Here is a 27,437-nt window from a genome sequence, read left to right as displayed (position 1 = left end):
GCTCTGAGCTGAGGTGTGGACCACTAAGCCTTCCCACCGGCTAGAGTGATGGAATAGTATTTTATCCAGAAAATAGTGTGGGTTCTTGACGTTTATAAATCTCCCTGTATGTATCAGGGCAATTAGCACAAAGAAAGCGAAGGAGACCCTTTGGACCTGCCTTCTGGTTCAACGAACCCCTCTAATGGTTGTCATTTCTGCTTGTTTCATGTGCAGGAGAAAAAGCTGTGGCATTTTCCCGGATAGATTGCAAACAAAGTGCTCTTGAGCTACCTTGTTTCCTCTATTCCCATGTCTGCAAGCCAAGGCACGTGCGAGCAAAGCGTGCCTCAGTGGGTTTTTTTATTGTTGGTGTAGCCCTGCTCGACGCGGTTGTGTGGTGTGAGATGTGACTGGCGCAGAGACGTAGCCTCTACCCCAGCTTCTGCTTTTCTGCCTTTAACCCCTGCTCTTCATTTTAATGCTGAGCTGCCATGGTAGTATTGATATTTCACACCGCGGTTGGATGCTTGTACCCCTTTTCCTGGAAACTGAGCATAGCTAAGCCTTGAGTATTTGCAGGCTCTGGGCACCTGGGGGTTTCTAAGTCAACATCGAGGTCTCAAATCAACGCCAGCTTCTGGAAAGAAAAGAACCTCGTTAAAGCAATTTGAGGCCAGCTTCCATCAAAGCTGTGCCTCGGTTGCTGGCAGGGCTGTGGGAGCTGCCCGTGCCGGTGAGGAGCAGGCAGGGATGCTGCAGGCATCTCCCCACGGCCATGGGTTTCCAGGAGGCCACGGGATCCAGGAGCGATGTTGAATGTCGAACGTCCCTCTTGGTGTCCTTAGGGCGTACCCTAAGAGAGACAGATGCAAAAAGCCGTATTGCCTCTGGGTTTTCAAGACTTTCAAGTGTTTAGAAGCCAGCTGTATTTTTTTTTTAATTGAATCCAGTGCCTAGACAGCTATGGAGTCAGCTTCCTATGGAGAGGGGTGCATTAGGTTCATTAAGGTAAATCAATGAAAAATAATACCTGGAGGTCCCCTGGAAAGGGTCAGGAATGGAGTAATCCCTTTATATGGTGGGACTTTGCTGGCCTGCTCTTATTTGGTTTTGGTTTTAACTGCAACGGATTCTAATTTTCCTTTTTAACCCCTCTAATTTGCTGTTCTCTAGGTAGTCTGTGTTAATTAGTGGAAATAAATCACTAATCCATATGCCTAAAAGAAATTGAAAAATAAAAATCTAATTGCACAAAATAGCACAAAAGAGTAATTGTAACAGAGTTTAAAATGTCCGGTGGGAAGTGGTTGTGGCTAATCCTGGAAGTTTCTTGGTGTTGTAGATACAGACACACATTAAAAAAAACCCACAACCAACCAAAGAGCGAGTTGCCTGGGATGCAGACACGGACGGGGCATGAGCGGTGTCCAAAATCCTCCCTGTGTGGTCCTCAGAGCCCTTCCTCTGCTCTCCAGAGGTGATGGGAGTCTCTTGAGGGGTTGCTCGGATTGACTTGCCCTGAAGGTTGGGCAAAATGCCCTTAAAACGGGGCTACCTTGGTGGGGAGAAGATGTGCTGGTGACTGGAGCAGCACTCCGTGGCAATGTGGTCCTGTGCTGCACGCCTTGCCGCAGCCCGGTGACCATGCATTACTTTCCTGGTCTTCTCAATTGTCTCCAAAATCCCAAATACTTCCCAAAATGAAGAAACAAAGCAAGAACTAATGGGTGCTTGAAAGTAAAGAGTCCAAATATGGTGGATTTAGGTTTGTTGGCTGGGGAGAAGGCTGACCTCTGAGTAACCCATGAGTGCTAGTTAACTCAAATCCGGGTAAGCCAAGTTATCTCGTAATTACATGGTTTCTTGTCCGCTTTCAGCACTTTGGAAATTAATTGAAGCTAAAATGCTCAGTCCCATAAATCCTTTAAACCAGGGTGTGCGCGCTTCCCTGGGTATCGCTTCCCTTTGCATAGTCACCTTGGCACGTTTGGCTTTGATTTTTTTATTTTAAAAACTCAGATTTACAAAGCTGTTTTGTGTTCACTTTTGCATGCACATACGTATGCAAAGAATCGGATGTGCGGTACAGGGAATTTGGCAGCCAAAAATAATAGAATCATAGAATCATAGAATGGTTAGGGCTGGAAGGGACCTTCAAAGGTCATCTAGTCCAACCCCCCTGCAAGGAACAGGGATATCTCCAACTAGACCAGGTTGCTCAGGGCCTCGTCCAACCTGGCCTTGAACGTCTCCAGGGATGGAGCATCCACCACCTCTCTGGGCAACCTGTTCCAGTGTTCTACAACTCTCGTGGTAAAAAATTTTTTCCTCATATCCAACCTGAATCTACCTCCCTCTATTTTAAAACCGTTACCCCTTGTCCTGTCACAACTGGCCCTCCTGAACAGCCTCTCCCCATCTTTCTTGTAGGTCCCCTTTAGGTACTGGAAGACCACTATAAGGTCACCCCGAAGCCTCCTCTTCTCCAGGCTGAACAGCCCCAAGTCTTTCAGCCTGTCCTCATAGGAAAGGTGCTCCAGCCCTCTTATCATCTTCGTGGCCCTCCTCTGGACCCTCTCCAACTGGTCCATGTCCTTCTTATGTTGGGGACTCCAGAACTGGACGCAGTACTCCAAGTGAGGTCTCACGAGGGCAGAGTAGAGGGGGAGAATCACCTCCCTCGACCTGCTGGCCACGCTCCTCTTGATGCAGCCCAGGACGCGGTTGGCCTTCTGGGCCGCAAGAGCACATTGCCGGCTCATATTGAGCTTCTCATCCATCAGTACTCCCAAGTCCTTCTCCTCAGGGCTGCTCTCAATCCATTCACCACCCAGTCTGTATTTGTGCCTGGGATTGCCACGACCCAGATGTAGGACCTTGCACTTGGCCTGGTTAAACTTCATGAGGTTGGCACGGGCCCACCTCTCCAGCCTGTCGAGGTCCCTCTGGATGGCATCCCTCCCTTCCAGCGTGTTGACGGCACCACACAGCTTGGTGTCATCGGCGAACTTGCTGAGGGTGCACTCCATGCCACTGTCCACGTCACCAACAAAGATGTTGAAGAGGGCCGGGCCCAGCATGGATCCCTGAGGGACACCACTCGTGACCGGTCTCCACTTGGACATTGAACCGTTGACCACTACTCTCTGAGTGCGGCCATTGAGCCAATTCCTTATCCACCGAGTGGTCCATCCATCAAACCCATGCCTCTCTAGTTTAGAGAGAAGAATGTCGTGTGGGACAGTGTCAAAAGCTTTGCACAAGTCCAGGTAGATGATATCCGTTGGTCGACCCTTGTCCACCGATGCTGTCACCCCATCATAAAAGGCCACCAAGTTGGTCAGGCACGATCTGCCTTTGGTGAAGCCATGATGGCGGTCACCCACCACCTCCTTGCTCTCCATGTGCCTTAGCATGGTTCCCAGGAGAATCTGCTCCATGACCTTGCCAGGCACAGAGGTGAGGGTGACCGGCCTGTAGTTGCCCGGGTCCTCCTTGTTCCCCTTTTTAAAAATGGGGGTTATGTTCCCTCTCTTCCAGTCATCAGGGACCTCGCCAGACCGCCACGACTTCTCAAATACAATGGCCAGTGGCTTGGCAACTTCATCCGCCAGTTCCTTCAGGGCCCGCGGATGGATCTCATCGGGTCCCATGGACTTGTGCACCTTCAAGTTCCTCAGATGTTCCCGAACCTGCTCTTCAAGTACAGTGGGCGGTGGTTCATCCTCACAGTCCCTGCTAGTTCTTTCCACAGCTTGGGTGGTAAGACAAGAGGCTTTATCAGTGAAGACTGAGGCAAAAAAGTCATTGAGTAACTCAGCCTTCTCTATGTCGCCGGTAACCAGAGCACCAGTATCCTTCCGGAGGGGGCCTACATTCTCCTTGGACTTCCTTTTGTCCCCTACATACCTATAGAAGCTTTTCTTATTGCTTTTTATATCCGTTGCCAAATTCAATTCCTTCAGGGCTTTAGCCTTCCTCACCTGATCCCTGGTCACTCGTACAGCTTCTCTGTATTCCTCCCAGGCTATCTGTCTCCGCTTCCACCCTCTTTAGGCTATCCTCTTCATTTTCAGTTGGTCCAGGAGCTCCTTGCTCATCCACGCGGGCTTCCTGGTCTTTTTGCCCGACTTGTTCTTCATCGGGATGCACCTCTGCTGAGCTCTGAGAATGGTTTGGGTTGGAAGGGACCTTTAAGATCATCCAGTTCCAACCCCCCTGCCATGGGCAGGGACACCCTCCACTACACCAGGTTGCCCAAAGCCTCATCCAACCTGGCCTTGAACACTTCCAGGGATGGGGCAGCCACAACTTCTCTGGGCAACCTCTTCCAGTGCCTCACCACCCTCTGAGTGAAAAATTTCTTCCTTATATCTAATCTAAATCTGCCCTCTTTCAGTTTAAAGCCATTGCCCGTTGTCTTATCACTATAAATCCATCCTTAGCAGAAGGAATCCAAACATGCCTGCTGCTTCCTGCAGCAGAGCCCCAGCATGTAGCTTCCAAAAAGAAGTTAAAATATTTTTTTTCCCCTTTAGGCTCAAATTTAAGCGAAACAATAGACTTTGCAATTATATACTTTCCTCTTATTTCATCTGCTGACAACCCAAAATCTTGTAAGGCTTCTCTTCAGTTGTGAATGTGCAAAGGATCACCACTGAAGACCACATCTGCTTCCAAAGCCCCCAGCTGTCTTGCTTAACCTACCCATGGGAGGAGACCCACCGGCCCTAGAGGAGCCCAACCTTCAAGTGCAATGTCCTTTGGGATCCCCATGTAGAGATCCCTTGAGTTGAGGTTGCGTGGAGAAGCATTGGGAGGTTGTGCTCGTCTTTCGGAGCCGACAGCCATGTGAGCGTGGTCAAGCGCTGTCGGCGCGGGTGAAGTGACTGTGATTACAGACGTGTCGTTTTGTGACCATCATAGGGATGCCTCCATGCAGAGAGATGTTCTCCCTGGGTCTTGCAGCCTGGGATAGATGTAATAGCAAGAAGGAGCAAGCAAAGCCAGTAGAAAGTGCAGATCCTTATGGATTTCTCATGATTTCCGTGGTCTTTCTTCGTTGTGTTTCATGAAGGGCGATAACTACAGAGACCTTGATGGGTTCATTAAAAAACAAGGGAACAGTAATTTCTACAGCTTTCACCATCCGTCTTTTTCTTCTGTTTTTTCAACTCAACATCTCACTACAGAAAAGGGAAATTTAACGTATGATTTCGGTTTAGGAAAAATGTAAAAAAAGTTTCATATGCCACTTGTGTTGGTCACTCAGTAATCTGCTCTACTTGGAAAAAAAATCATCTCCTGAATTGAGCGTTGATGGCTCATGGAGTGGAAATCGAGTGGGTGGGGTGTTTTGGTTTTTATTTTGAGCTCATCCTTTTTTCCAGCCTGTTCAACATCTGGCCCTGAAATCATGTGTTAGTTGCGTTTCCAACAGGCAGCCGTACGTCACAGCGAAGCGCCGACCCTTCCTTCGGCGCCTCGGCAGGCACAAATCTGCGTAAATGAGGAATCCAGAGCATCCGTGCATGAGCGAAGGGTGAGGAACCCTCCGTGTCGGTGTGCCGGAGGGGCTCTGCCGCGGGGCTGAGCGTGGCGTGCTGTGCTCCAACCCTCCGGATCTTTCCCCTTTTATTTATAACATCAAACTATAATTATAAAATTATACAGCAAACATGAAGCGATTCATTCACTCTCTTTAAGTCTTCCCACTGCCGTAGCTGGCAGATGCTTTGCCCTGATAAATCAGCAGAAGGAAGCATGGTTCTAGCTCTCCATACATTAGGGAAAAAATCAGAAAAAAAAAATCTGTATTCAATCAGCTTTTTGTTTCCAAAATGGCAGCTGCTTTGTATTTAATGGAAAATCAGGCTCTTCCCAATGGAAAGAATGTTATTCCCAAAGCGAATACAAAAGAAAATAAAAGCCACAAAAGAGGAGGATGAAATATGTCTTTTTTTTTTTTTTTTTTTTTTTTTTTTCTCGTCCGTTCCAGTTGTGAAGCCGCATGCTCCCATCATGGTCGGGCCACGGCTCTGGTTTGCGTCAAATAATTTGGAAAACTCTCAGCTGGTGGACACGGGGACGGGGAGAGAGCCGTGCTTCGCGTTAGGAGGCACAAAGGACTGAGAAAAATTAGAGCTACTTCATGCTTCTTGTGGACAAAGGGAGCCTCGATAAATGCGAGTTATTTAGGGGTTTAATCCCTTTGCGGGCTGAGGTTCTTCTGCTCTTGGAGCACCACGGTTTGCCCCACCACGGTTTGTTCTTGACACCTCCTTTTGTTGGGTCTTGGTGTCTTTCGCAGAGGTGAACGATCTCTGTGGAGACCCAAGTGGTGAGCATGGGTGCAGGAGAAGACTGAAGAGCACCAAGCCCGTGCCTTGTCCAAGCCCACCCAGCAGGTCCATGGGTCACTGTCCTTTCCCTGGGGTTGCGGTGAATCATAGAATCATAGAATGGTTTGGGTTGGAAGGGACCTCAAAGATCATCTAGTTCCAACCCTCCTGCCATGGGCAAGGAAATCCTCCACTACACCAGGGTTGCCCAAAGCCTCATCCAACCTGGCCTTGAACACCTCCAGGGATGGGGCATCTACAGCTTCTCTGGGAAACCTGTTCCAGTGCCTCACCACCCTCTGAGTGAAAAATTTCTTCCTTATATCCAATCTAAATCTCCCCTCTTTCAGTTTAAATCCATTGCCCCTTGTCCTGTCACTACACGCCCTTGTAAAAAGCCCCTCTCCAGCTTTCCTGCAGGCCCGCTTTAAGTACTGGAAGGCTGCTATAAGATCACCCCGGAGCCTTCTCTTCTCCAGGCTGAACAGCCCCACCTCTCTCAGCCTGTCTCCATAGCAGAGGTGCTCCAGCCCTCGGATCATCTTCGTGACCTCCTCTGGACCTGCTCCAGCAGCTCCATGTCCTTCCTGTGTTGGGGACTCCAGAGCTGAACACAGTATTCCAGGTGGGGTCTCATGAGAGCAGAGTAGAAGGGCAGAATCACCTCCCTCGACCTGCTGGCCACACTTCTTTTGATGCAGCCCAGGATATGGTTGGCTTTCTGGGCTGCCAGCGCACATTGCCGGCTCATGTTGAGCTTCTCATCCACCAGCACTCCCAAGTCCTTTTCCTCAGGGCTGCTCTCAATCCATTCTCTGCCCAGCCTGTACTTGTGCTTGGGATTGCCCTGACCCACGCGCAGGACCTTGCACTTGGCCTTGTTGAACTTCATGAAGTTCTCACAGCCCCGCCTCTCCAGCCTGTCAAGGTCCCTCTGGATGGCATTCCTTCTCTCCAGCGTGTCCACAACACCACACAGGTTGGTGTCGTCAGCAAACTTGCTGAGGGTGCACTTGATCCCACTGTCCATGTCTCCAACAAAGATGTTAAATAGCACTGGTCCCAGTACCGACCCCTGAGGAACACCACTCGTCATTGGCCTCTACTTGGACATTGAACTGTAGACCACAACTCTTCGAGTGTGACCATCCAGCCAATTCTTTATCCACCGAGTGGTCCATGCATCAAATCCATGTCTCTCCAGTTTAGAGACAAGGATGTCGTGTGGGACAGTATCAAATGCTTTGGATAAGTCCGGGAAGACCATGTCAGTTGCTCTTCCCCTATCCATCAATGCTGTAACCTCATCATAGATGTCCACCAAATTAGTCAGGCAGGATTTGCCCTTAGTGAAGCCATGTTGGCTGTCACCAATCACCTCCTTATTTTCTATGTACCTTAGCATAGCCGCCAGGAGGATATCCTTTCTCCGTCAGCTGCTCATGTTTGCTTGCAGTGTTTGTTCCGTAAATGTCAAAAAATATTAATTTAGTGCTGGGGGGAGGCAAGTCAAATGCCCAGGAGTTTGTACAGAAGGGTTTAGGGTTCCCTTCTGCTGCTGGGCCAGGGCTGTTGAGCCACACTGTGGAGATACTTTCTGGGGGAAGGAGAAGCGGTTTGAGCTGTCGTGACGTGTTCCTTCCATGCATTTAGGGTTTTGGGTGGGTTTTGGTTGCTGGTTCCCTGCTGGTCCCTCCACCTGCCTGTCTCGTTGTGCCATTCCTCAGCACAGGAACACGGCACTGGCGTTCGCAGTGCAGCTCATAACAACACGGAGTATTTAGAGTGGGTAGATGGGACTTCTTGATCTTTTATTGTTTAAAAAAGAGAGTCAGGTAAAGAAAGTGAAAAGCAGGAGATTCAGAACAGGAGTTTGATGCCCTGGGCTGAACCTCCAGCCTCGTGGGAGAGTCAGAGTCAGATGGTTACGTGGTTAATGAGAGCATCTGCAGTTAAATGAAGTGGTAACGAGGATAAAGCATGTAATTCCTGGTGTTTCTCAAAGCATAATGCTGTCGGACACCTAACGTGGAGTGGCAGGCGGGCTTTTCCCAGTGTCAAGGTCCTCACACGGATCTCTGAAGCATCTCAGGAGACCAGATGCTCCAACACTGCTGCTGCTCATTTTGGGTGTGCCAGGCTCTGCACACAACTGTTTCCGTGCGAGAGACTTTTAAAAAGCGGTTAATTAAAAATACCCTGCCATGCATGTGGATGGTGTGCAAAGAAAAAGACGCAGAACTTGGAATCCTTCATTTCCTTGGGGTTATTTGCATACGTGCATATACGAAAAACCCAACCTAGCAGCTTCCCAGCTTTGCTGCAATGCCCGAGCTCCTACCAAGAGGCCTTGGCCGCTTGTGTGTTTGCATGTGCCGCCGTATGGCTTCAAAGAAGCTGCTCTGCGCTCAGTGGTAACAGCTGCATCCCGAGGTACTTCCCTTCACCACCCTCTGCTCTTCCTTCTCTTTATTTATTTTCCTATTTAAAAAAAAAAAAAAAAAATCGATGGCACTTGTCGACTCTGCCGGCACAGGCGAAGCGAGGGAAAAATCTTCTGTGCACATTCTTATCCTGGATCCTCTTATATCCCGGATTGCACGATTCTTCGTGGTTACAGAATCCTCGAGTTGTGCTCTTGCTGTAGGATGTATTTGCTCCTGCTTGTAAGCAATTGATAGTGCCAAGACCCCTTGGTGCCAGTGCGGGAAAAACCTTGCCGTGGAGCTGGTTACTCCACAAATGAAGTGTCATTTTGTTAAAGACCAGAAAAACCCAAACCAACCAAAAATCAGAATAAAATGACATTAGGAAATAAAAAGCCGAGCAATTTGAGATGGGTCTGTGGGAGCCGGTTGTGACCGTCACCCCGATGTGGTTACTGCTTTGTTGCTGATTTTGAGAGCCTGGAGTGTCCCACCAGCTTCAGCCAAAATAGCCTCCAGCTGTTGACCTTGGGCGTCTTTGACACAGACAAACCCTTACGGTTTTTTCCTTTTTTGTTGGACTCTTGAGGGCTTTTGTATTGAGCTGCGGTGGTCGACGTAACTGCCTGGTTTATTTTTTGTGTGGTGAGGATAATTGCTGTATTTGCTTTTTTTTTCCCCTTTTTCTTTTTTATTCGTCTGGTTGCCTCTAAGCTTCTGTTGGGAGTTCAGCTTGGCCATGTGTTTGTCTTGCTGCCCTATCTGTGACAGCCTGTTTTCCCTTTAATGCCCAGAATAGAATCTAAGTGGTAAATGTTTACTTCTGAAAATGACACCCTGTCGATTTTTTTAAATACCTCTGGAAGACAGCCACTTAAACATGGGCTCGGGCTCAGCTTTCTCATGAATTTGAAAGCAATCCCGCTTTGGTCAGAGGATGGTGGCCTTCCAGGTTAGTTGGAGCGACCACTCGGTGGATGAGGAATTGGCTGGATGTTCGCACTCAAAGAGTTACGGTCGACAGCTTGATGTCCAAGTGGAGGCCAGTGATGAGTGGTGTTCCTCAGGGGTTTGTACTGGGGCCGGTGCTATTTAACATCTTTGTCAAGAACATGAACAGTGGGATTGAGTGCACTCTCAGCAAGTTTGCTGACGACACCAAGTTGTGTGGAGTTGTGGACACGCTGGAGAGAAGGAATGCCATCCAGAGGGACCTTGACAGGCTGGAGAGGTGGACCTATGAGAACTTCATGAAGTTCAACAAGGCCAAGTGCAAGGTCCTGCACGTGGGTCGGGGCAATCCCAAGCACAAGTACAGGCTGGGCGGAGAATGGATTGAGAGCAGCCCTGAGGAAAAGGACTTGGGAGTGCTGGTGGATGAGAAGCTCAATGTTGAGCCAGCAATGTGCGCTGGCAACCCAGAAAGCCAACCGTGTCTTGGGCTGCATCCAAAGCAGCGTGGGCAGCAGGTCGAGGGAGGGGATTCTGCCCCTCTGCTCTGCTCTTGTGAGACCTCCCCTGCAGTGCTGCATTCAGCCCTGGAGTCCCCAACACAAGAAGGACGTAGAGCTGTTGGATCGAGTCCAGAGGAGGCCATGAAGATGATCCGAAGGCTGGAGCACCTCTGCTATGGAGACAGGCTGAGAGAGTTGTGGTTGTTCAGCCTGGAGAAGAGAAGGCTCCGGGGGGACCTTCTAGCCGCCTTCCAGTACCTAAAGGGGCTACAGGAAAGCTGGAGAGGGACATTTTACAAGGGCATGTAGTGATAGGACAAGGGGCAATGGCTTTAAACTGAAAGAGGGGAGATTTAAATGAGATCTAAGGAAGAAATTCTTCCCTCTGAGGGTGGTGAGGCACTGGCACAGGTTTGACCAGAGTAGTTGTGGCTGCCCCATCCCTGGAAGTGTTCAAGGCCAGGTTGGATGAGGCTTTGAGCAACCTGGTGTAGTGGAGGGTGTCCCTGCCCATGGCAGGAGGGTTGGAACTGGGTGATCTTTGAGGTCCCTTCCAGCCCAAAGCATTCTATGATTCTGTGACTGCTCTTTTTGCTTTTCAGATGCCGTCAGCTTTTCAGGTGAGTGGGTCTTCACACAAGACAAATTTCACTTGAAATTGTATTAGTTGGCACTGCTTTAAGGTGTTGCTCTTCACAGGTTTACTGCAGTGAACCTGAGATATTTCAGTGGTGGAAGGCTGTCTCTTGAACCAAGCTATTGCATGATAGGGCTGGTCAAAGTCATGGGAAGACCAAAATCCCAGTTTCACTCAGAAAAGGGTAAGACAGGACCTTGGTGGTGATAGTCTGTTTAAATCTCTTGATTTGCTAATGGCAACGAAGCTTCTTCTGTAGATGACTGCAACCTGCCTGTCCTAGTTTTAGCTGGGATAGAGTTAGCTCTTCTTTTTAGCAGCTAGAAGAGCTCCGTGTTTTGGTTTTACTCAGAGGCTCGCTCTGAGAAGAATGTTGATAGCAAGCTGATGTTTATAGTTGGCACTGAGGTCTCAAGGGCTTTTCAGCTGCCGTGTTCTTGCCAGTGTGCAGGAGCACAACAGGATAGAGGGGAGCATGGCCGGGACAAGGGGTCCATGACTCTCCTTACGATTTGTGCTTGGATTTAGGATTGTGGCCAAACTGGCCAATTAGTATTCCATATCATGCAGCGTCATGCCCAGTATAAAAGTGAGGGTCAGCTGGAAAGAAGGGCTTTTGCCCTTCCGGGACTCTCACTTTCGGACTGTCGGGGTGTTTTCTCTGTCTCTCGCTCTCTGTCTCGGGGCCTCCTGTTCATCCGGGATCGCGGTATCGGGTTTTATTTGTTTCGGGATTGCAGCTTCGGGACAAGACGGGCCTTGGTCAAGGGGTGGTGAGCAATTACACCGTACATCACTTGTTTGTATATATTTATCCTTGTGCATATCCGTAGATATATATATTGGTAGCGGTAGTAGTAAATTGTTCTTATCTCAACCCACGGCTCTCTTTTCTTTTTCCTCTTTGATTCTCTTCCTCATCCCTGGGGGTGGGGGAGTGAGCGACCGTGCAGAGTTTGGTTGCTGGAGCGGCCTAACCCACGACACTTCCCTACTTCCAGCCCAAATAATCAGATGCAGAGGGGAGGGGAGGGGAGGGAACAATGCCTGCAGCTCATCCTACGCAAAGCATTGGTCCTCCTCCTAAACCAGAAACTGTCGTTTATCAGGTCGCTTCTGGCATGATGGATCCTGAGGAGCAAGAGACCTTTCTCATTCCTGGTAAACCAGGATGTAGATGTCTGTCCCATTCACTGTGAGTAGCAGGATGGATTTGGAGGCTGTTGGAAGGGAGACTTTACATGAAGGCGATGCCATTGACCCTGTTCCAGTAGGTCCGTGCTGTCCATTGAATCCAAAATGCCTTCCTCAAACTTGTGTGCAGTCGTTGCTTCTCCTTTCATCAAGAAACCTTGAACTTTGCAACTGCCAGGTGATATGAAGACCTGAAGGCTGGGGAGCATCCCTTTCCCCAACAGCCATTGCTCTGTGCTCAGGAGCCCTGACTAGCAAGTGTTGCTCATTGCCAGCCTTCTCCTGTTGGCTGGAAGGTTTCTTCTTTTCCTTGGCAAATTTCAAAACCACTTAAACTTCAACTGTGCAGTCTGTAGCTTGGTGCCAGTCGCCTTTTTCCAAGTCTGTTAAGTCAACACACAGGCTTTGGTATTTAGCTCCTGGGGTGGCTTCATGGAGCCAGAGATCAAATACGGAGCTTGACAGTGACTGAAGTCACTAAGCAGCCATTAACGTTCGCACATCAGTCACCTCTTGCGTTCCACGTAGGTCATGTCTGACACAAAGTGACTGGGCTTATCCCATATCCCTGCTCTCATCCTCTTTCCAGAACGCAAACAATTTTGGGAGAAAAAAATTATTTCTTCTGCTTAATAAGTGTGCTGCAAAGCCAGGTAAATGGAATTAATTAATTAAGACTTCCTCTCTTGATACCTGATCTGAAGCTGAAACTCTTAGGCATGGATTTGATTTTCTGGGATGCATCGTGTTGTCTGACCGTGTAGCACTTAACGAGTGTAATCGTCTCCTGGACGAAGACATATTAAACATAAAACTTCTTAGAAAAATTAACTTTTCTTTTTGCTCATCTGTATTGTTCCCAGTGATTTGACACTTGCGCTGTTGTTGGGTTTTAGCTCCATGTGATTGCTTCCTTTCCGACACCTTCTGGCCTTGTTTTAGCTGTGGTATCCTGCAGTTCTTCAGATCAGCATCTTCTCTCTTTTAAACACCAAGGCAGTTGTTTTCTCTGCCTTTCCCTCAAACTCCTCAGTGTTTTGAGACCACTGTAAAAGGGACATCAGTTTAGGAAGCTCCCCTGCCCTTCTTCCTCCACTGGGCCCATGTGATCCCATCCTGCAGGTCTGTAGGTATGAGCTTTGGTTTTGGACCACACTCCCTGTGCCGTTGCCTCTCCATGCCATCAGAGATGCACCCATAGAGGCTGGTACAGCTGAGCTCGTCATTGGTGCGAGCTGAGCTCCTACCTTCAGAGGGGACATCTTTGGAGACCACCCTGGTTGAGGTGGTGTTAATGTATCAGCCTGCAGGCTTGGCCAACACAGAGAGGTCTTCTTGACCATCTCTTTTGCCTGGGGCTCTCACTTCTTGCTCCTGGACCTCTTTATGCTGGATGCACTCACATTTATTTGCGAGATAAACAAAACCAAACCAAACCGAAAAAAAAGCTCAAATGAAAACTCCAAAATGCCAACCAAAAACCCTCACAAAACCACTTTGTCAGAGTTGAAAATGGATTTCTGGGCAATTAATAAGAGGTTTGTTTGTTTTTTTAAAACCAGAAGCATATTCGTTGTATGTTTGGTTTGACTGGTTGGGAAGTGTTAATGTATCTGGTAATGGTTTGGGGTTTTTTTTGCCATCTTCAGTGACTGCAGAACAGGTGTTTAAAAAAAATGCAATTAAAAAAATGCATTGGGGTGGTGTTAAGAACCTGGCAAATCAGGATGGCACGGGCAAGCCAGGAAATATTCCTCTCAGGACTGAGCAGAGCTGATTACTGGTTTTGCCCATGATTTAGTGAGATTTGAGGCTCCGGTGCTGCCTGCAGCAAGAAGAATCTGGAGGCATCTGGGACAGAAGGACATCACGCCTGGAGGTCTGCAAAGTCTGAAGTCTTTATCCATGGCTGCACAGAAAGTATCCGCTGGAGTTATTCTTGGTTTTATGCCACCAAACAATTGCTCGTTATTTACAGCATCACGTTTCCATCTTCTGCAAAATATTCCACCAGTATTGTGTTAGGAATTGGAAAAGTCAGCAGATTCAGTGTTGAAGTTAATGGGACAACTTGTGGTGTTTATAGAAAAGTGGACATTTAATATTGAGGAATTCGAATTGTTTGGCCCACTTTCCTGTTGTCTGAAGTCCATGGATTTGCATGTCTAAATATACTTAAACACATCGATCCCAGTACTTGTTGCAGATTGAAAAAGAAATTCTGTTGTTAGCAAAAAAATAAAAATAATTGGAAGTTCTGAGACTGTTAGAAACCCGTCAGGCTTTGTTTTTGATGGAAACGCGGCATTAATTCTGTGGTGAGTTAGTGGAAGCGTTCTGGGTGCTACAATGGAACGTTTGTTTGCGTTTCAGTGACCTAATTTTGGCCAAGTGAAAAGCAGGAGGCACCAGCAGGTTCTGCCTCGACAAAGCCAAGGTGCTCCTGCAGGGTGGTGGGATGGTAGCCCTTGGACAACTTGCTTGGGTCTCTTCTGGGACCCTCCAGCCGGTGGCTGTTGCCAGCTCATGCCACCACGGTGGCTCTGGCAGCGGTAGGTGTGTGCCGAGGAGCCCCTTCTTCCCCCCACCCGGAGGTGGGTAGTGGCAGCATGTTCCTGATTGCACATTAAGATTAATGGGTGTTTATTTTAACAACCATTCCTTTTCAGTAGCTTTTAATGAGTCCTTTGATAGCAAGTTCCTTAATTAACAAGGCAGCCTTTCAGTGTTTCCTTTCCCTAATTGTTAACATATTTGCTATTTTCAAACAAATGCGCTACCGTGAGCAGCACTGGCTCTGTGCTGACCTTCCCCGCGGTGGCTGCCCGTCCTCCTGGGGACCTGGAGGCTTCAATCTGCTGCCCGTGGATGAAATACAGATGAAAAGAGATGACTTCATGGCTGATCTCCTGAAATGTGATTGATTTGGTGGGGTCTGTGGGGAGTAGCTCATGGACTCCAGCTACAAGAAAGACATGGAGATGCTGGAGTGTGTCCAAAGAAGGGCAGCGAAGCTGGTGAAGGGTCTGGAGCACAAGTCTTATGAGGACCGGTGGAGGGAACTGAGGTTGTTCAGCCTGGAGAAAAGGAGGCTGAGGGGAGACCTTCTCACTCTCTACAACTACCTGAAAGGAGATTGTAGCAAGGTGGAGGGTGATCTCTTCTCCCAGGTAACAAGAGATAGGACAAGAGGAAATGGTCTCAAGTTGTGCCAGGGGAGATTTAGATTGGATATGAGGAAAAATGTCATCCCTGAAGGGCTGTCAAGCACTGGAACAGGCTGCCCAGCGAAGTGGTAGAGTCACCATCCCTGGAGGGATTTAAAAGGTGTGTAGATGTGGTGCTGAGAGACATGGTTTAGTGGTGGACTTGGCAGTGCTGGGTTAACAGTTGGACTCGATGATCCTCAAGGTCTCTTCCAGTCTAAATGATTCTGTGGTTCTGTGTGATGTACTCTGGTAGGTGCCCCTTGGTTGTGTCTCTGGGAGACCTTCAGAGATTTGGCTCTGCCCTTTCACTGGTTTGCATGGCCACAAGGAACCTCCCTACGTGTCCTACTGGTGTGCCCAGAGGAAGCTTTGGTGGGACAGAGAGGGCAGCTTCACTTTGAGGGGTGTCATGGAAGCTCTAATCACAGACCCAGCTGCAAAGAGGTTGCACCAAAGGCCTTGGACAGAGGGATTCACTGCCAGAAGTACGGTTACAAACTGATTTGAGCCTCTAATCAAAAACCCATGGCTTTTGCTCTCATAATATGTTCAGAATTGCTTTGTTTTCCTGAATGTTGGACCAAGCTGGAGCTCAGTGGGGGTGGCTGGGGAATCACTTGAGCATCTTGGCCATTGAGCTCTGTCAGCTTTCACCTGTGACCCCTGTTGTCCCCCCACTCAAATCCAGTTCATTTTTAATGAGTTTGCAAAGGCCTTGAATAAACGAGTGATACTATAAAGGTGTTCCTGGAATTGCCTGGTGAGATTTTAAGCTCTTCATTTTTCTGTTGAGTTGGTAAATGACCTATTGGTGACTTCAAAGTGGGTTTTTTCCCTCCTTTTTTGCAGATAGCTTAGATCGTGGTTGCGTTTCTCCTCCTTTGCCTTCCTCTTCAAATCACGTCTTGCATTTTAGATAAATCCTTGCTGAGCTGGAGGGATCGCAGCGTTCAGGCAGGTAGAGCATTTCTGAAACACAGGGAGGAACCAGTCTGGTTTGGAGCCACGCCGAGGAGCGGGCTCAGGACATAGCCTTGCAATTTCTTGGGGCACTGGCACAGGCAGAGCCTTTGGGAGTGCCACCGGTTCCGCCACGCGCTCGCAAAAGATCATCGGGGTAATTAGTGCATGGTCTGAGCCGTCCCTGCTGAGCGCAGCAGCTCCTCTGAACCCGCGAGGTTTTCTAGGAGCAGCGATGTCGAGGGATGACATCTCGGAGGCATCCAGCTCGATCTCCATGCCAAGGCACATGTCCCAACACCACTGCCATGGGTGGTGCAGTTAATGATTTTGGGAGGGGGGTGAGGCTGGTGGAAAACACATCCATCATGGGCTCGGCTCCGCATGGCGGTGTGCCGGGTGGGTGCCCTGGGGCGAGCGGAGCCTCTCCCTGCCAGCACTGCGGGAAAGCTGAGAAATGAAGCAAGGAGTGGGGGGCAGGGCGAAAATAACACTATGAAGTTGACCTCACCGGTAAATAAATGCCAAAGAACCAAGATGAGCATGTTGTGGTATGAGGATGTACTTGATACCTGCCAGCACGCAGCCCTAACCAGCCCAGGTGTGAATACGAATAACCACCTTCACTTGCAGCAGCAGCTTATTAGTAGTGATAGATCAGTGTCCTGGCGCTGCTTTTTATTCCTGTCAACAACAGCTGCTTATCAGGTAGATATTGCACTGTATTTCTGGGGAAATAGTCTAAAATTGATGTTCGTAAGCCATTGCTGATCTTGTAAGGAGCTGCTGTAAGTGGATGTCTGTTGTTCTGAGAGTAGGGATGAGGCAGAAAAGGCTGAGGTTCAGTCTTATTTAAAAGTTTAAGTTCAGTCTTATTTATAAGTTTAGGTTCAATCTTACTTATAAGTTTAGGTTCAGTCTTATTTAAGAGCGAGAAATGGAAATTCTAGAAAGGTTTCAAGTCTTGAGGCCCAGGGAGTGAGAGGTTGGTCATGCCTCATGGTACCTTCTTCTCTCTAGCCAGACGTTTAGCACGAAGATTTAAACCCCTGGGGCATCTCCAAGCCCTCTCATAGTAAATGTAAGGAAAAATGGATTAATGCTTAAAAGGTGGAAGAAAATATCTGTATATACTTTTGTCTTTCATCCAGTAATGGTGGATCTAAACTGGCATGCATTTGTATGTTCTTAAATCTAAGATGAAAGACTGAGTCTTTTTTAAAGCAGAATGGTTTTTAGGTGTTTAATCCTTAAGAAGAATGGAAATAAAAGGTCAGGTTCTCAGTTGCTACGAGAAGATTCAGCTTTGGGGGTTTCAAAGGCCCAGTGTGCATTTGCACCTGAAAAAAGTTCTGGGCCTGGCCAAATCCCATGTGAAAAAGGAAGAAGGAGGGAAGGCTGAGCCAGAAGCTCCTCCTGGGCTCATCAGTTGGATCCCCTTTACCATCTCTACCAGGAGCAGTGGTAGAAAATGTTCGTGAAGAACGTCCTAAAGTACTACTTAGACGCTGCTTTTGCGGCAAAGAGTCAGCAGAGTTGTTGTGCTGTCAAGTCTTCATGATTAAATTACTTTTCTATCCCATCTTCCTCATCTTTGACGTATTAACTTGACATTTCACCTCAATTACTTGCTCTTCTTCATGCCCTCTCATTGTCACTTGTCAATCACTCTTTATTCGGGCTAGTCTGGCTGGCCGGAGGAACATGTGCACAGGGGCAGGCATGTTTGCTGCGGCTGTTAGAGGGGTAGGTAACCCTTTAGGTACCTCCACTCGTGCTGATCTGACCCTTGCTTGGCGTGCAAGAAGGTTGTTCCTTTTAATTTTTTGTCAATGATGCAGAAACACCTTCATAGGGCTTTTCCTTTTGACTTTGTCTAGGGTTGAGCGTCTCTAAATCTTCTCCAATGGTTGCAACCCTCTGTGCAAACTCCTGCTGTTGTGCAAGCATGAGCTACTCATTGGGATTTTATCATGTCCTCCCAAGAAGGAAGAAGGGCAGCGAAGCTGGTGAAGGGTCCGGAGGACAAGTCTTATGGGGAGCAGCTGAGGGAACTGGGGTTGTTTAGCCTGGAGAAAAGGAGGCTTAGGGGAGACCTTCTCACTCTCTACAACTACCTGAAAGGAGGTTGTAGCCAGGTGGGGGTCGATCTCTTCTCCCAAGTAACAAGGGATAGGACGAGGGGAAATGGCCTCAAGTTGTGCCAGGGGAGATTTAGATTGGATATGAGGAAAAACTTCTTCCCTGAAGGACTGTCAGGCATTGGAAGAGACTGCCCAGGGAAGTGGTGGAGTCACTATCCCTGGAAATATTTAAAAGCAGTGTAGCTGTGGTGCTGAGGGACATGTTTTAGTGATGGACTTGGCAGTGCTGGGTTAACAGTTGGAGTTGATGATCTTTGAGGTCTTTTCCAACCTAAGCAATTCTATGATTCTAAGAAGGGTGAGGAGCCCTGTCCCCCATACCCAGCGTGGGGGGAGAGTCCCAGGACATGGCTGCAGAGCTTTACTTTCTCGTTCTCTGCTCTCATCGTGGTCTTCTGCTCAATAACACATCAAAACTATGCGGTCGTAGCAAAAACTCAAGTGTCTGTTGGAAGTAATGAAGAAAAATCGCAGTTGGGTAGCGGCGCACTTCCCATCGCAGTAGGGGATGAGGAATTGGCACGAAAGGTGTTTTAAATAACCAAACACATCAGAAGGGCACAAGTAAATGATAAAAAGCAAAAAAACAGCCGTGGGTTTTGCTAAACTTTATGGTTGCCATGCTTCATCTTAATTTTAGTGAAGGTGTTTGTTTGGAGGTGAGTAATGAACGCTCCCGGAGCCCAGGACTGGCAACGCACGTCGGAGATGGAACACCCTGCCCCATAACGCTTGGCTCTGCTCTTTTTTCTTTTCTTCCATAAAAAATGATTGTTCTTTTCCCTCCTGCTGAAGATGAATATGGCCTGAAGATCCAAAACAGCTTTGCAAAGCTGGTAAAAACACTTCCCAGCACATGCATCAAACAGTTGCTTATCTCTCCGTGCTGCGGTAATGCAACTTGTGATACTTAGCTGGAACCAGTGTGTAAATCCCACTTGAAATACAACTTGTAAAGCGCTTGTAAAAATCCATGAGATCTCCTAAGCCACTTCTTGTTTGCAAGAAAGCATGTTAAAGTCTTTTGTGTGCGTTTGAAAACATAATCTCCTGCTGAAGCTGGTTTTGGGCTAGGACCAGTATCCAGAAATATTATCGTGGAGTTAGACGTGCAGACACGGGGATTGCTCCGTGCGGTGTCGGACGATGGGTTTGTGCAAGTGTGTGCTCTTGTGCCAAAAGATTTCCCCGTTTTTATGGGTTTGATATATGTCACAGACCCGTGCAAATCTCATCTGCCAAATCTTGTCTACCCAAATCTTACCTGCCACAGGTTTTGGATGGCACACAGCAATGCTTGAGGAACAAGGAGATCTTTTGAGCATTTGGAGATGAGAGAGGAATTTAGATAAGTTGAAAAAAAAATGCTCCTGCATGTTAAATTCCCCTAAATGATGCATGGTTTTAGTTCACTGAGAACGTGGTACCTACAACCTGTGAAATGCTGCTCTGGTGCAAAATAACTTCAATAAGAATAAAAGAAACTTGAGCTTTCTGAGCATTGTGTGTGCGCGATGGTCTGTGTTTGTTTCATGGCCTTATGGATGCTTTGGGTTTTTCCTTTTATGCTTCTGGTCAGTCAGATTGGATCTTCTGAAGCACTTGGCTAAATGCAGAGTGTGCTCCCTGCCTGTTCCTGAACCTGGTCCTCGGGAGGACCAGGCTTGTACGAGGCAGAGCATCTGTGTTGTTCTTGGAAAGGTCTTCTCTTCCTCTGTCGTCTCATGGCATCTCAAAAGGATCCGGAATCTGGAGTTTTCTGGAGGATCTCAGCTCTTCATGTCTGTGCTCATCGGCTTCCTTCTCTTCTGACAGTGGCTCTCCTCGTAGCTGGTGCTCCACCAGGGTGTAGGTGCTCAAGCTAGGTGAGCTTATGGCCTTTCACAGGACATGGAGCTTTCTGAGCACCCACCTCCCTTTCTCCTGTTCCACAGCCCATCCCTACCCCATCCCTTTCCTTAATACCGCTCGTCTTTGAACATCCTAAGTCCTCAGAGGCATCCTGGGCTTCCTACCTGACAGCTCAATTCTGTCGATGCAGGAGCTTCACCCGTAATTTGAAAATCAGCCATTTCAAATTCAGCAGTTCAAAAACGTAAGCTTGTGAATTAAATTGTCTGTCGTGATTACTCTTCTGCCTTGCAATTGTTTCTCCATCAGAAGATGGAGAGCTTATCTAGGGTAGCTCCTCTTGCTAGGAACTGTTCACGTGATTTATAGCTCAAGATCTCAGTTGTTCCTCAAAAGTGAAACGTAACCACGGTGGCTCAGTGAAAATGTGTTAAAAATAAATATTTACCGATGATGTTCCAGTTTCCTTAGTAACTGAAACTCATAACTTTTCATACCTTCATTATAGATATGAACATTTCAAGGAATTTAAGTAGTTTCTCTCTGCACGGCAGCCTCTGCCGCAGCCTCCTCCCCGTAGACCCCCTGTTTAATCGCCACAATTTAGGGATGGCTCAGGAGAAGGCAAACATTGACAACCACGTTACCCATGGTACAAGCAGGTGCAGGATGGATCCGGGTGCTTCAGGTTATTCCCCACTACCCAGCCCTGGGGAGCAATCCTGTCCATGTAAACACTGACTTCAGTCACCTCCTTGCCTTGGTGTTTCCTTCTCCTCGGTCCCTGTCAGCATCTGGAAGGTGCTGCACGGTGCTGGAAGTGGGCTGAAGAGCATCAATGTGATGGAGACACTGTTGCTCTCTGCTTCCCGGTAGCCAAAGCTAAACCTTGAACAATGAGCCACTGCTGTTGGAAAGGGATTTTGAAATTCCTGTCTTGGAATATACATAGACACTGGTTGTGATATACGTAGACACTGGTTTAGTTGCAGGCTGGAGTTTGAGATTGTCATCAACGCTATTTTGACCTATCAACAAGGTTACTTCAGGCGATCTGTGTAGGATGTGGAATAAAAGGTGGTAAAGTTGTCTTGCTCACGTTAAGGCATATAATAATGAGAGATGCTCAGAGTTCTAAAGATCCCGAGGTTTTCCTGGATTTGAGCTGCTCCCAGGCGCTCTGCACCTGAGAAGGTCTAACTCTGCTGGTAGCAATGGTAATTCCCTTTAAAGATGGTGGTTGCGAGATTGAGCACTACATGAAAGTCCCATAGCAGATGGGACATGGTAAAGAGTCTGGACTGGCAAGTCTTGATCTAAAGAAGATCCTTTCATGTTTTGTGCTCATTGGCCTTAATACATCTCCCTTTTGTCTTGCAGGGGAAGGTGGCGCAGACGGCGTGCATGTCGGCGTGCAAACACCTCTCCACCTCACTGATGCAGCTGCTGCTGGAAGCCGAAGTGCGGCAGCTGACGCTGGGCGCCTTGCAGCAGTTCAACCTGGATGTGGAGGAGTGTGAACGTAAGATGCACAACCGTCTCGTTTGCCACATCTTGCTTGGCCCGTTCGTGTGGTGGGACCCAAGGCAGGGCTTTTAGTCGTGCCAAGTGTTAGGGATTGGTGAACGCCTGCGGAGCTCGCCGGGGCTCTCCAGGATGACACTTGGCAATATCTTCAGGCCAGAAGCAGCCCAGGAAATTCTAAGAGACCAAAGCTTTACTCTTCCTTTTTCTCTTTGATGCTGCCGTGATGCTTTCCAGACCATCTCTGCTTTTTGAAATGGAGTATTTTAAAAATAGGATGGATTAGAGTGGGTAAAACAAGAGGAGGACTAACAGAAATCTTATTTATTTATGACTTTCTGAAAACAATAACTGGCTTATGTTCTTAAGAAGTTCTGGTCCTCTCCTGACCTCAGCTGCTCATCTTCTCTATGTGCTGCAGGGAATTTTTTCTCAAAGCGAACCCTTTTTGGAAAGTCACTGTTATGGAAAAGAGATATCTTGTGACAAAATGACTACATCTGATCAGAGGTGCGTGTGGAGTGTCGTGGTGCCAGCACCAGGGCTTTGCTCTCAACCCTAGTTGTCTCAGTTCATCTTGCTTACACCTACATTGGCTCTGAAATCCTGAGGTTTCCCTCAAGTTTCTTGTTCTCCTGCTCAACAGAGGTGTTAAGAAAATATAACACAAACTGACAAAATGCTTTTTTTCTTCCTATTGTTATAACTTAAGCTACAGCATCATGAACACACTTCTACACAGGAACCTCTATTCCTTGTGAAGGGGATGGATTTATTATTGGGATTAATATCAGGATGGATTAGCAACTATGGCTATGGAAAACATAGAGCTTGATAGGATTGATAAAGAGTTAGGAAATCTTTGATAAAGTATTTTGAGGAACCTTTTTTTTTCCCAAAATAACCACCTTTTGGCTTTCTTGGTTGAGGCGGAGATTGGGATGCATCTTGTTGAGGATACAATAAACCTGATAACTGCAGAATCTTCTGAAATGCTCTTTGGCCTGATGTGGCTCCCGTTAAACCCACAGCAAAATAGTCTCTGACCTCAGTGCGAATGGTATCGGAGCCTAAACAGGAGTAAGTTTGCTTTTCCTGTGTCTGATAACTCCGTGAAATCAGTTGTGTTGGTTTCATCATCATCTCGCGCTTACACTGTCAAAAGGTATTCTTGAACCTTTTGTCACAGAATCATAGAATGGTTTGGGCTGGAAGGGACCTCAAAGTTCATCCAGTTCCAACTCCCCTGCCATGGGCAGAGACACCCTCCACTACACCAGGTTGCTCAAAGCCCCATCCAGCCTGGCCTTGAACACTTCCAGGGATGGGGCAGCCACAACTTCTCTGGACAACCTGTGCCAGTGCCTCACCACCCTCAGAAGGAAGAATTTCTTCCTTGGATCTAATCTAAATCTCCCCTCATTCAGTTTAAAGCCATTACCCTTTGTCCTATCACTATATACCCTTGTCAAAAGTCCCTCTCCAGCTTTCTTGTAGCCCGTTTAGGTACTAGAAGGCTGATGGAAGGCTCCCTGGAGCCTTCTCTTCTCCTGGCTGAACAACCTCAACTCTCTCAACCTGTCTTCATAGCAGAGGTGCTCCAGCCCTCGGATCATCTTCGTGGCCTCCTCTGGACCTGCTCCAACAGGGCCATGTTGTCCTTGTGTTGGGGACACCAGAGCTGAACTCAGCACTGCAGGTGGGGTCTCACGAGAGCAGAGCAGAGGGGCAGAATCCCCTCCCTCAGCCTGCTGCCCACGCTGCTTTGGATGCAGCCCAGGACACAGTTGGCTTTCTGGGCTGCCAGCGCACATTGCTGGCTCAATGTTTTGCTGATCGTATTTTAGTTCAGCTGCACCCATCAATAGTGAGATTAAATTTATTTCTGAGACAGATCACCCAGTAAGATTTTCGATGTTTCCAGGTGGTATTTTTTAATTTTTTAACATCCTTTTGCTAATTCCCAGCACTCCCAGCTGAATAGCCTGGGAGCAGGATCCCTGCTTAATGAATCATATCCAAAATTTGCATCTATATCGTATGTTGTAATGCAAGCAATACATTATTTTTCTTTCAGAAGCGCCTTCAGCCCTAAATTCTGGCTAATTTGTGTCCCATCAGTGTGTCAGGCCTGCACCTGTGTCAGCTATGTCCCTGGTCGGTGTCCACCGAGGGACAGGCGATGTTGCTGAGAATAATAGGAAGCGTTTGTCATTAATAATAGTTTCCTTCTTTTTCTTTTGGCTACAAAACAGACCTGTAACCCTGCAGTTTTCTGCCCCATCGGTAACGTGGGTCACTAAGCAGCATCTCCTCCCTAAAAGCCCCCCCTGATGCTAAGTAAAAAGGATGACATTTAATATCAGGTTTAAAAGCACGATTCCTTAAATTCCAATTGTTTTGCGAGACAGAACCGGGAGCGCTCAGACATTCGAGAGCAGGTGACGCCGACCTGAGCACTGGGGCAGGTGACCCGCTCCCCCCAGCCCCGGCCTGAGATGCCGGTGCAGGCAGGGGAATGGAGATGGATGCTGGAGCTGTAACCTTCCTATCCATCACTGTCAGCCCCTGGAATGGTAAACCCAGACAAAGTCTTTTTTTTCCCTTTTCGGCAGCAAAACCGCTTTCTCTCATACTTGCAGGTTTGTCTGGTGGCTTTGCTGACACCAGGAGTGATTTTACTTCTCTTTTTGAGAAGCGATGCATCGAGATTTTAATTGTTGGAGAAGCCGGTCCCGAGAGTGAACTGATATATTCAGAAAATATGTTTCAATTTGCAAGGATTGTGTTTGTCATTTTTTTTGTTATTTTAATCTTTTACCTGAAAGCACAGGTGCGAATCTCAGCATCCTTCTTATATCAGTTAAATATTTGACTTTATGTCTCTGTCTCCAGCCCTTTTCCTCTCCCCAGACCCCCAAGCCTTACCTAGTTTAGTAGCTTTGTCAGGGACTTATCATATTAAAATAGGATTTTATAGCTCTTTGAAGCACTTCCAGTAAGTTCTGTGATGTGGGAACAGGGCTTCAGAGTTTCGATCCTGGAATTTATTAGGCTTTTGTTTAATTGTCTTGTGAATAACAAAGGTATAAGCTGGTTAAGAGAGTGGTGAGGTAAATTAATGAAAGGGCTTAGGTGTATATTAAACATGGTTTGAAGGTGGTGCAGATAATTTGCTCTGTATTAGAGCAGATATAATACACGTTACAAGAAAATGGGTTTATATACCCAACAGATAACAGTTGTAGAGGTGAGAAAGATGATGGCTTAGGCTTAAAACAAGACACTGGTAAATTAATTCTCCAGACTTGTGGGTTCATAAAACATTAACTGATTTATGAATAAGTTGCTGCTCCATCAGCGTAAAAAGGGAATGGCTACGTGAACCATTGCATCAGACTGAGGCACATGCGAGCCCGGGTGGTGCTGGGGAGAAGCACGAGGTCGGGACGGGACCTCTTGCCTGTACCGTAAACCCCCCATCCTCCCCAGAAACATGCTTATTTTGCACGTTCGAAGCACAGAATGCACAGTTTATTGGTTTTGTGGCCTTCCAAAGGAAAGCTTTCGGGGGACTGGGGAGAAGTAGTAAATTAAATAAATATTAAGAGCCAAATCTTGCATGTCTTGGTGGCATGAATAGTCCCATGTACGTCAGCAGCGGTTTTGGTGCGTAAGAGGCGAGGAAGAGTGGAGTTGCAAGGTTGTAAAAAGTCCTTTTAGGTTGCCTGTGATGAGAGAAACCTGGGAAAAATGTCAGCTTTTCCCTATGGCGTTATTCCCCGTGGTGAGACCACGGGGCTGGAGCCTTGAGCTGCACAAAGCCCTCCAGGAGACCCAAGGCACTAGGTCTGCCTGAGAAGGTGGATGTCCTCTCTTTTTTTTTTTTTACCCCAGCAAAAAGCTGGTTCCTGAGCTGTGTTTAGTGGTTTACCAGTTGTCTGGTGCAGCTTTGCAACGATGATGTCCAGGGAAGGGCAAAAACCAGTTTTAAAACCTCTGTTGCTGGCCAGGTATTAGTTGTAACTCTTGTCCTCGTCGCTTGGCTTTACATAGCTCTTCTTTTATGCAGTCAAGAGAGATTCTCTCACCTCCTTTTTAAACCTGGAGAGAAATAAGGCGTAGAGGTTAAACGAATTGCCCAGAAAGACACAGTAGGACACGTCTAATTATGTCTCAATTTAGGAGTGAGTTCTGGCTCCAGCCCAACGAGCCAACTTGAAAAGAGGAAAAAAAAACCCAAAACAAAACAACCACCAACTCCGGAGAGGAAAAAAAAAACCAACCCCTAACACAAATATTTCTATCAACCTGTAAATAGAGGAGGTGATGCTTTTTTCAGAATAGGCATGTGCTTTTTAAAATGGGCTTGCTCTTTTCCAGAATACGTCTGTAACCCAAGATTTAACAGTGCAATGTGCTTTTTGCAATTACTACGTGCCTTGTAACCCAGTTCCCTGCTCTGCTCGTTTTTGAACCTCCTAGTGCTGGTGTATATATATATTTTATTTTTTTTCCCCATATCTCCTGCACATCAGAGGTAGTGGGAATCAAATATAACAACCCAGATTGTGACTGAAAAAGCAAAAAGCAAAGGGGCTGCTCTCACTCCTACAAAAGCATTTCCCATCTCTGTAACTGGTTCCAGCAGCGGTTGAGGCAAATTGTTTTTACAACACTTGGATCATAAAATAAGCAGTTCCATAATCTCCAAAGTCTTTTAACTGCTGCTTTATGAGAAATTAAAAACACTGTAAAAATTATATTTAAAATTTCATTAAACTCCCAATTTTTATTCAGCCCACTCCTGGGGGCAGTCAATAAGAAACACAGATGTCTCCACTGGTTTGGGGAATCCTCCAGCCTGGCATGTGAGCATGCCAAAACCCACCGATACAGGTCCCGGCACAGCCGTTCACCACCTCCTTCTTGGCTGCGTTATCTGGCTTCGAGGACTTGCTTATGTGAAAATTCCGTTATTTGTGTAAGACGCCGGGGTTTGCCCACTGCGCCGGTGGAATCCTCTCCCTTGAGCGCAGGCTGGTTGTACCATGCACACGGCTGCCCGATGTTCTTCCAGCCTGGGAGATCAGCATGTTTTGAGGACAAACTCCCTGATTATAGGTTGTGGCACTGTGCGCTTGGTGCTCTCCATCCTGCTGCAGTGCACCAACAAAAGCTTATATTTTGGGGGAGAAAAGGGGATGTTGCAATGAACAGAGGGAAAGATTTGAGCAAATGGTATCAGGAGAGAAGTCTCCACGCCACTGATGCTGATCTCTTGATGCACCTTGAATCCTGTGTTCAGTTTTGGGCCCCTCACTACAAGAAAGACATGAAGGTGCTGGAGCGTGTCCAAAGAAGAGCTACGAAGCTAGTGAAGGGTCTGGAGGACAAGTCTTATGGGGAGCAGCTGAGGGAACTAGGGATGTTCAGCCTGTAGAAAAGGAGGCTGAGGGGAGACCTTCTCGTTCTCTACAACTACCTAGAAGGAGGTTGTAGTGAGTTGGGGGTCGGTTTCTTCTCCCAAGTAACAAGGGATAGGACGAGAAGAAAGGGGCTCAAGTTGTGCCAGGGGAGGTTTAGATTAGATATGAGGAAAAATTTCTTTGCCGAAAAGATTGTCAAGCATTAGAACAGGCTGCCCAGCGAAGTGGTAGAGTCACCATCCCTGGAGGGATTCAAAAGACATGTAGCTGTGGTGCTCAGGGACAT

The 27,437-nt window shown here is 47.5% G+C and overlaps 1 protein-coding gene across 6 annotated transcripts in view; it reads left to right on the top strand.

Moving 5' to 3' along the window:
• Positions 1-27,437, top strand: part of EXOC6B (exocyst complex component 6B) — a 326,648-nt gene that overhangs the window by 220,183 nt on the left and 79,028 nt on the right. For all 6 annotated transcript variants that reach the window (XM_086611376.1, XM_086611377.1, XM_086611374.1 and 3 more), the window contains one exon: positions 21,579-21,720. In XM_086611376.1, coding sequence (XP_086467502.1) covers positions 21,579-21,720 — 142 coding nt within the window. The remainder of the gene's footprint in view (positions 1-21,578; positions 21,721-27,437) is intronic.

This window comes from Tauraco erythrolophus, chromosome 5 (genome assembly GCF_009769465.1).
Source record: "Tauraco erythrolophus isolate bTauEry1 chromosome 5, bTauEry1.pri, whole genome shotgun sequence".
NCBI classification, from domain to species: Eukaryota; Metazoa; Chordata; class Aves; order Musophagiformes; family Musophagidae; genus Tauraco; species Tauraco erythrolophus.
Note: the sequence above shows the minus strand (reverse complement) of the source record. Positions and strands in the feature narration are given on the sequence as shown.